The 9589-nt window shown below is 42.3% G+C and overlaps 1 protein-coding gene across 1 annotated transcript; it reads right to left on the reverse strand.

Annotated features, from left to right (window-relative positions):
- Window positions 1–574: 574 nt before the first annotated feature.
- Window positions 575–8119, reverse strand: STAP1 (signal transducing adaptor family member 1). Its single transcript, XM_010173997.1, has 8 exons — window positions 7982–8119; window positions 5566–5637; window positions 4735–4848; window positions 4038–4094; window positions 2961–3121; window positions 2212–2340; window positions 1484–1553; window positions 575–685 (listed from the first exon to the last, which is right to left on the reverse strand). Exons 1-8 carry the CDS (start codon window positions 8117–8119, stop codon window positions 575–577), a joined length of 852 nt encoding a protein of 283 aa, XP_010172299.1.
- Between the last annotated feature and the right edge of the window lie 1470 nt (window positions 8120–9589).

Genomic DNA, 9589 nt, shown 5'->3' on the forward strand with positions numbered 1-9589 from the left:
ACGACCTTCCAGAGAACCAGGAACCCCCAGTTTAAGCTACCCAGGCTTTTGTATTTTCTGCTTTTTGGTTTGCATTGTACCTCTCTGGCAGTGCTCAAAGCCCCAGCAGAGGTGAGGCATCCCCGCTGTCTCTGTGGGATGTCATAAATGGCACTGATCCTGTTACAAGGAAATAGACAAGAAATGGGGTTTTTAATACAAAAAGCTTATTGCACTGTGAGCCAGTGACAGAACTGAGCCCACAAACACTGCCTCATCTCAATGCAGTATTTTGCTGTTGCATTTTGCAGGGGCAATGTGTCCTCTCTTTCCCACTCTTGTCGTCTTTTTCCACATTTAATCTTCTACGGGATTTGGGTTTATTTGCCCTCCCCAAATCTCAGAAGTTTCTCTGGGAGAAGCTGCATCACATTCTTGGTTTAGGGCCAACAGAACTGTTCCAGAAATTGAGAAAGAGTAGCTTGGGGAATGCCTTATGTTTATCTTCAATAGTGTGGAGTTCCTGTGCTGCTTATTGTGCCTCTTTCTTTTAGCAGGACGGTTCCTGTGTGTGCCTTCAGCAGCCAGCTTGCTCTCAGAGCACTGGGTCCTCTGCAGCGCGTGTCTCCATGATGAACGGCTTCAGGTTCCCTCGGGTTTGGGTCACAAAGTAATTGACAACCTCCTGGAGGCTTGGAAGTGTCACCTGTTTCACCAAAACACAAACAGACAACCCCACCAAATAAGAACATGCTACTTGTGTTGACAATACATTTTCAAAAACATGCTGGGATCCCTGGCAATGTTTCTGAAGCAACTGATACTGGGTTTACATCCAGCATTTGACTGCAGTGAGGTCTAGGACAGCCCTCTGCAATCTGTCATAACGTTTTGACCCTTGAACATCTAACTCCTTCCCTTCTATCAAATGAGTAAACAAACCAAAAGAGAGATGGCTCTCTGCACCGTGGTGCTCTCAGTGACTGCTGGTGCTCTTTCAGCAGATGGTGTTACAGCAGATGCTTTTTCAAACCAGTGGGATGTTTCTTAGGCCAGGAGTTAAACACGTCTTAAGAAAAGTGGAAGAAAACTGTTTTAAACCAACTAACAGGGTCCATACGGCCTTGCTCACACTTCAACTAAGTTAATTTTATTTCTCAAAGTTACATGGAGTGCATTTTGAACTTCCTGTAGCTGCAATGAGAGCTCAGTTCTCAGACTTCACACTGAAGCCTGAGTTGAAAAAAAGTAATCTTGGGTGTTTTGTGAGTGGTTTGATTTTATTTTTGTTAGAGAGAAGATGCTGATGTGTTTTTTTTTCTCTACTTTTCTAGTTCTTAAAAGAAAACTTGTTATTTCAGATCAGCTTGGACTAAAGAGAGGTGAATTCTCCACATACTTTACTTTGACTCACACATTATAGTTATGAATTTTCCCATTCTCTGCAAAGTGCTATTTTTTAATGCCTGCTTAAAAATCTTCAGTGAGGGAATTGCTCACTTACCCGTCTTTCCAGTTCGATAACGTAACTTGTTCCTTTGGACATCACTTTGTAGTGCTTTAAGCGTGGGGCACTGAAAGACAACAAAAGTTGATATGCTGCCTGAAATGAAATACTTTTTCTTGTGTTATTGTCATTATAAACTCCTTGCAGGAGCAATTAGGTGTGCTTTGTAATATCCCCAGAGCTTATTGAAGGTGCGTGGCAGGATTTGGTTTTTTGCGTTATATTTTAGAAACACCAAGAATTACAAATGTCATTCCTGGTGTCTCAGATGCCTCTTGTTCTGAACCTCTGCAAAAGCTGAAACATGGCAATTCAGTTGAAATGTGATATGTTTTTAGACTAAGTTACTGTTTGAAAATACTTCTTCCTCTCATTTTTTGTTGTTCATTTTACAAAGGGGTACGGCTTGTTCCAGTTTCATTCTGTGTGATGATTTCTTAAACTGAGTAAGGTTTCATGGCAAACAGGGGAAGCCTATTTACCCAAGGAAACGGGCTTTTGCTGGCTGATCTTTATTGCTCCTTTGTTTAATCCAACTGGCTTTGGAGCAGGAGAGAACCCAGAAATCCCTCTCAGGCCTGTCCCTGCTGCCTCAGTTGCCTTTCTCAAAGTAACCTGAAGGCAAGGCATATGTTTCACATGTCAACTCTGGGTATTAAGAATTCACCTTTCAGTACAGTGCATACTATTTAAGAATGGGATAATATATTGTGGAATCAACCTACTCCAGCTCGTGTCGGATAGTGATTGCATAGTTCTTGCTGTCGCTGCCAGGACGCAGGATCAAGTTCCCCTGTGAAGGGTTCTTTTCTAACATCTCTGTGGCTTCTTGCCGAGATACTGCATAGAAGCACCTGCACAGAAGGGAGGAAATGCCATGAATGTGAGTTACACTGGCAAGGCCACATCATTCTGAGCTGCATGAAGAGACATGGTCTACTGGGCTAATGCCTCTTCACAGTGCTAGGCTTATCCAGAGTAGCTAGCCTTGGCTACCAAGAGGCATGACACCTGAAGGATTCCTGTTGATTAATGCCACTATAGGAGCATAATTCAGGACAGCAGTGCTTTGGCATTCTTGGGAGAAAGTGATGCTTTCATACAGGTAGGATGCTTTCTGGACCCTTGGAAAGAATCTGAGACGAGGAACCTGGATTTACCTTCAATTTCTTAGTGGTAATCAGCATTTCCTCAGAAGGGCAGATATAGCAGCCCATATGACTTTCTGAAAAGTTTTTTAAGCATAGCAATACGCTGTGCTTTCAAAAGAAAAGGCATTGTAGGAAAGCTGCAGGAGTAATCTTTGCCTTTTCCCTTATAAAGGCCTTACGGTAGGTTCTGTTCATTCAGTGTTATACAACCCTTGTACAACAGCTGAATTTTGAACCTCTTCATGGACATAATACTTTGAAAGAAGAAGGGAAGGTTCTTTATTAAAGGTCAGGTTGGAGTTTGCAGTTCAGTCAGAACTTACGCTGGCATAGTGGTCAATGTACTGCTGAGAGGGCTTTTTGTGTTCAGGGATGTGCTGGAACAGTTGTTAAGCGTATTCCTTCTTTTCTTTTCCTTCTCTAGCACTTCACACATCCTTGTAAGTTGCTCAGGTAGTAATGAATTATCTGGTGAAACTGACAGCTGTAAATGAACAGCATAATTGAGAAGAGTGGAAGAGCAGCCAAACATTGTGAGCAATCGTTTCTGTCTGTGCATCACAGCCAATCTGTGAGGACAGCTGCTGTGCAAAAATCTTTCTTACCTGCTTGGTTTAAGCAGCCGCGATAATGTGGAAGGTTTGGATGTGCCTCTGCTTTGAATAAAATGCTGCACATGTGTTTTTGTTAGAATAGGAAAATAAGGATATCTGTGTCCTGATTTAGAAGAAATGTGCATTGACAGAAGTGGGAATGAGGTAGGAATCCACAGTGATATTTTGCACTTGCTATACTGCAAAAGGCTGTGTACATATATTTAACCTGTTTCAGCCATCCTCAGCTTTTTAAGTGATTCAGCTAGGCCAACGTACAGTCATTTGTGAACAAACTTCATTTATGTTTCCACTAGTCATTATCAAAGAGGGTCTTGCTATTTTCAAAGTGTGTTTAGCTAAGAAGAATAGTAGAATAAAACACAGGGCTGAGGGGTTTTCTCAGGTGTGCAGTTTGGCCATTTCTTTCATGATGTTTTTATCCCATCATAAAGACCTAGATAGTTGTCTCTCTCACAGCAGGCTCCCTTTTTCACAGCTGCAGTGGAGGGACTTGAGCTAGAAGTCCTGTCCTTCCTGGCCAGCAAACAGTGGATTGGGAACTGTGTCTGACTAGATACCATGGCAGAGTGTGTATTGCAGATGAGCTGGAGTTAAATCAGCCTGAACTTTGCTCTCCTCAGGAAAAAAAACCCAAAACCAACAAAAACCCTCAACAGTTTAGTGTGTGCAAACACCTTAGAAGCAAGGCTTTGTGCCTGTGGAAGCCAGCTTCTGGCATGCATGAAGACAAAACCTCCTTATAGACAGTTTTGACATGAAGGGAGATACAAAACTCCTCCATACCTTTGTTACGGTGAGAATAAAACCCCTCCATTCTTTCCCACATTCACAGTCATTAGCCTGAGAGAACAGAAAATGACAGTGTAAGAACAACTACAGCAACAACAACAAAAGTATGATATTTCATGTGGAAGCCTCAAATAACTCTCACCCTCTTAGAAATACCATGGCTGGTACTTCTAAGCTCCCTGCCAAGCTACATCACACCCTGAAACCCTGCACTTCCCCAGTACTCCATGTTCAATTACAGAGAGAGGACAGAGGTGGGAAGGTGAAAAAATCATATGCTCTGTTGGAGGAAAAGGAGAAGGTTATGTGGATCCAAGGAGAAAGCCAAGCAAAGGAGATACGTGAGTCTCAAGTATAAAACATCCTAGATAGTCCCTGCGCACTACAGTCTGTGTGGCTTCTGGATGGTGGGGTCGTCAGGTGTTTTTATTCCCTTCATGGTTTTACAGGTGACATGACCCTGTCAGTGTGGTACTTCCTGGTTTCTCTTCTATATTTGCTTGTTCATTCTTTGCTCATTTCATATTCCCAGACACTCCAGAGAAAAGCTTCTAATGCCTTGAGGGGGAGTTTCCCTGGTGTTAGGTTCCGAAGGCAATTCTATTCCCACACTGAAATGGAGCTTTGAATATCTATGGGGTGGGAGATGAAGTAACGAGTGGCTTACAAATCACAGCTTTCCTCTTTTTACCTTCAGTTCTAGTTCCCCATTTGACAGCATCAGGATGAACTGTGCAGAGCCATTTTCATCAGGGTAAACATCAGTTGCTGAGGTCAAAGATGATATATCTAATTTCTGTGAGTACTAAGGAGGGAGAAAAAGAGCAATAGTACAAGTTGGAATTTTAACCAAAAATCTAGCTGTTCTCCAAAGGAATTAGTTTAGAAGAAAATAGATTGAACCTTTTTTTTTTTTTTTCTAGAGCTGACAGACATGCCAAAGTTCAGTCCTTTGCTTCTGCTTTGTGATAGTTTCACAAAAACCAGGACATGCTTACAGAAGCTCTTCTGACCAACAATGTACCTTCTGGATTTTTCCCACAAATTTCCCCAAATCTGTTTAATCACAAACAGGTTAAACCCATGAGACCTCCCTGAGTGTTTGCTTTGTGACTCCAACTGAGCCCTCAGCCAGAGTACACCATAATCATACCAAGCACTTTTTCCTCAGCTGCATAAAGGAAAGCTGTGTTTCAAATCGTAATAATTTTACCCTTGTGCGCAGCTGAGGAAAAAGCACCGAGTAAAATTATGGAGCAACATGGATACCTTTGTAGCTCAAGTGCCAAAAAATTACTCCTTTTTTGTTTTAACAAGGCAAATTAATATGCTACAGTTGGTTTCACCCTGGCTTTTTTTGATCTCACCCTTTCTGTTACAATGATCATTACTATTTCTTTGGACTATGCAGGTGAGAGAGGAAAGGGTGCCGAGAGGTGTTTTGGGTACATAAGGATTACTTGGTGAAAATAACTGATGCACTTAATCAGGTGGGTAGTTATAAAGACAGTACATTACTCACTGTTGGGGCTTTCTTATCATCATAAAAGAAGAGCATAGTTCCTCTGAGTTCTGTCCAATGCACTCTAAATTCCTGTTGGAAAGGAGGAAGTGTCAGTTTGTGAAGGTGATCTTTTTAGTTCCCACAAAATGCTGAAAGAACTACTAAGACAAAACTGTGTCATCATACGTCAGCTCTCAGTGTTTTAAAGATGTATTCTGCAGGCAGTTCAGTAAATAATTCTTTACAGGCAAAAATATATATAGGCTTTAGGGTTTGTTTTCTAGTATCCTAATCCAGCCCCCAACTGGAAAACTTTACTTTTAACTGATTTATGTGTTTTAAACATTTCTCAACAATTTGTCAAATAATTTAAAGAGGGTACATAATGGAAGGAAAATATATTTTAAATGCCCCTTTAAAATCTTGCTCTCCCTAAAAGTCATATGAGTGGAAAATAGTGTGAGATGAACACGTGTGAAGACTCCAGTCTTCTCAACACCATTCTCTTGAAATGCCTGTTTGCATTGAGTTTTGATCCTGCCAGTTTACTTGCTACAGGGAGAAGATCACGGAGCTTGATGGCATTCTGACCTACTAACTGGACTTCTTGCATTTAAGTGGTATTTTACATGCTTTGTCTTTAAATTATGTGTAGTAGTGTTTCTAAATCAACACCATGCCAAGGTAAATAAGATTGACTCTTCTGTTTCTCAATGCAGTCATGCCAGAGAGAGGGGAAAGGTTTTTCTGTTTTCATGTGCCCCTGATACCCCAAGAACTACAGCTGTTAGGGAAGGCAACTTCTGTAAAACAGAAACTGTTCTAGTTTTCTGTTTACTTACCTGCTTTGTGTTTGTTGTTTGTTTTGGGGGGTTTTTTTGTTGGGTTTTTGGTTTTGGTTTGTTGTGGGGTTTTTTTGAGGCAGAGGTTTAAAACACAATCACCAAAATTGAGAAAAGAAATAACTTGTGAAGCCTGATAGGTCATAAAAATTAGGGTGAGCAACATTCCTTAGAGTATCCTGCAGGTGATCCTTCCTCTTAACTCTGCTAGCTCCTCACCAGTCTGTCTGGTGGTTTCTGTCAAATTACTAGTGTAAAGTTTCTATAGCATTCAGCCTCTGGACTCCAACCTCTGAGCACTGCAATGTTGTGGTAAAGTGAATGTCCTCATTAAACCATATATCCCTGGCAAGTTAATGATGGCTATGAATGCTTGCTGTGGTATGGAGCTGGATGTCATGGGAAATTTTTGAGCTGCACCTTATTAACTGAGCTTTCTGCTCTGTGGAAAGGTAGTAGTAGTAGTTGCCCAGGAACACTTGTTACTGTTTCGTGGCCATGAATGTGGTTTTCTCTTGGGCATCTGGTCTCTCACAAGTGGTAATACACCTTGTCACTCCCACAGAAGTCACTTCAGATTGGCCGTGTATTATTGCTCTGGCCTGTTGATTTTTGTTATTCCAGTATGGTAGTTACGGAATTTCAGAAAGAGGGGATTGTTCAGGGAGAAAAAAGGCTTTACATAGAAGGATATAAATAAAGGAATGTAACAGGGATGTTCATTAAAGAAGAATTAGTAGTAAGATTATTAGTCTACTTCTTGTCTCTTGGAGTTCCTGTTTTCTGTGGTACCTGGTTATTCCTGTGTTTGTGAACCACCATGCTATTTTGCTCTTTTGCCTATATCTACCCTTAGCAATGTGTGACTCTCATTTTCTCTACTCTGTCTGTGCTTCTGCATCTACAGAGATGTGAGCGTCGGCAGGGTAAAACTGACTTTGTAACCCTAAGTACCAGGTTTGTTGTTATCAAGCACTAAAAAAGAGCAATCAGCTTGATTAGGGACATATTCTGAGCATACATGCTGTTATAACATACACAAGCATGTGGGTGTTTACAGATTTGTGTCTTAAATAGTTATCTTGGGTCACAACAATTACTCTTATTTTCCCAGTTACTCCACATATGTTAAATCATCAGCCCTTACTAACAAGAAAAAAAAAAAGGCAGATAATCTCACATATACTCCAGGTGGTGTGTCACTGAAGACTTCAGGATAGACACTGTTCTCCAGTAAATAGAGGATGTGTCAGAGCAACATAACCATGTCAAACTTTGCTCTTGGTATTAAAAATGTTGCATTAGCTTTTCACCACGGTGCTGGCTATGAAATCTGTCAAACTCAATACATCAATACACATTTCGGTAGGTAATAGTAAATTATAATGAGATCCTGGAGATATTGAGAGTTACCTTACATAATTTATTTTACACCCCCTTAATATGAACAGAAATAACTAGATGCCATTATTTCAGTGCAATCATTTGTGTCAGTGCTGAGAAACATTTTCCCCCATAGACCTGTAGCTCCCAGCAATACAGTTTTGAAGAAATCTTTCAGTGCATCCACTGCCTGGGACTGTGTGCCTTACCTGGCATCTTGAGTGCCGGACAGACAGGTAACCTTGGAAGTACAAAGGTAGACCAGTGATCCTCTGCCTCTCCTGGAAGATTGGCCGGGGGGCTGGCTGAGGAGGTACCTCAGGCTGTTCCCTAATGCCTCTCCGCATCCTTTGGATATCTCAGCAGGATAGCTGGATATTCTCTCTTGCTGTGCTCTTTTTTTCCTCCTTTTCGGTTGTTCCTGAGTCTGTTCTGTATCAGCCTCGGCCAGAGGAGAACTCGCCCCAGAGAGAGGACGGAAAAAGCAGCACTTTGAAGAGGAAGTCTCGGTACTTGCTTTTAGGTCAGCACATACCGCTGACTCTTTGCTTGGTGTACGATCGTGGCAGGGACCAGACTGGGTGGATTAAAAGGATCTTTTCCTTCAGAGTGTGCTCCTCAGTTTGCTCAAGGGGAGACATTCAGATGATGAGCGTGCTGGTACAAAAGTGCGTCATTGCTGTGACGGGTGTCACCTGGAGGTCATGGCAGAAAAGCCTGCTTTTTATGGCTGGCAGCACTGGACTTTCCATGGGCTGCTGCCGGGGGAAGGCTGCTCGCAGCTGCCTCTGAAATAATATTCTTATTTTTCATTGGGAGTGTGGAGTAACTTTGAGACGATCAGAGTTGAACTTTCTTTAGCAAACAGCTAGGAGGATTACAGGGTTATTAAAAGTATATACAGGGTTATATAGAAGTATAAATTAAAAGTAATATTGGATATAAATCTACCTGTGGTTGTTTATAACTGACAAGGATAAATCAGCTTTGCAATATGTATGTAGGAAGGTGACTTTCATTGTGAAAGAGCTAATAGACCAAAGTCTTTAAAGAAATTGTGAAGGGAGACAGCAGTTCAGGAATGAAATGTTCATCCTTATGAAATGAGGGGTGAAATTTCCAGCAGTTTCACAGAACCATGATGTTTAAGTTAAGTTTCTGGCCTTCCCCTTAGCAGTCAGAAAGAATAGAGATGACAAGACTTGGTGTTCTGATGCTTGTTGCTGCTCAATGCAAAGCAAGTATTATCTAAAATAATTTTTAAAAGGCTTGTTTATAATTGAACATCTTCATGGTGGTTTTTGTTTCTCAGCTGTGTGCAGGTGTGAGTACTAATGAGCCGGTAAGGTGCTAGCTGGGAGCCAGCCCTCTGTGTGAGAGTAAATTCTCCCCGTCAGGGGAGAGCCAGGGCTGGGGACAGGTAAAATTGCAAAATCCCTATTGCTTGTGTTTAAATGGCAGATCTTGCCTTTGAGTTGTACTAAACCTAGCGAGCACGGGTGGCGGCACCGTGGCCGGGCAAGGCTGGCGCCGGGGAGCCAGCAGGTACCCTGCTGTGTGCCGGCGTGTGGTAAAAAAGCACCACGTCACATTGTATTTTGGGGCCGTTTTCTGCAGATACTGTTGCAGGCAGCGTGACGCCAGGTTCTGGGGCAGCTGTTGTTCCAGCTCGTTATCGGTTTCTCCCGTAGCGTTGTAACGAGAAAGCTGCGGCCCCCTGAGGCGGCTGGGGATGTTTTGCAGCCGTGCCCTGAGCGGGGTTTCCCGGGGGAGAAAAGCGCGGGCGCCGCCGCCCCGCTGAGGGCGGTACAGACCCC

This window comes from Antrostomus carolinensis, unplaced genomic scaffold (assembly GCF_000700745.2).
Source record: "Antrostomus carolinensis isolate BGI_N321 unplaced genomic scaffold, ASM70074v2 scaffold15268, whole genome shotgun sequence".
Taxonomy (NCBI): domain Eukaryota; kingdom Metazoa; phylum Chordata; class Aves; order Caprimulgiformes; family Caprimulgidae; genus Antrostomus; species Antrostomus carolinensis.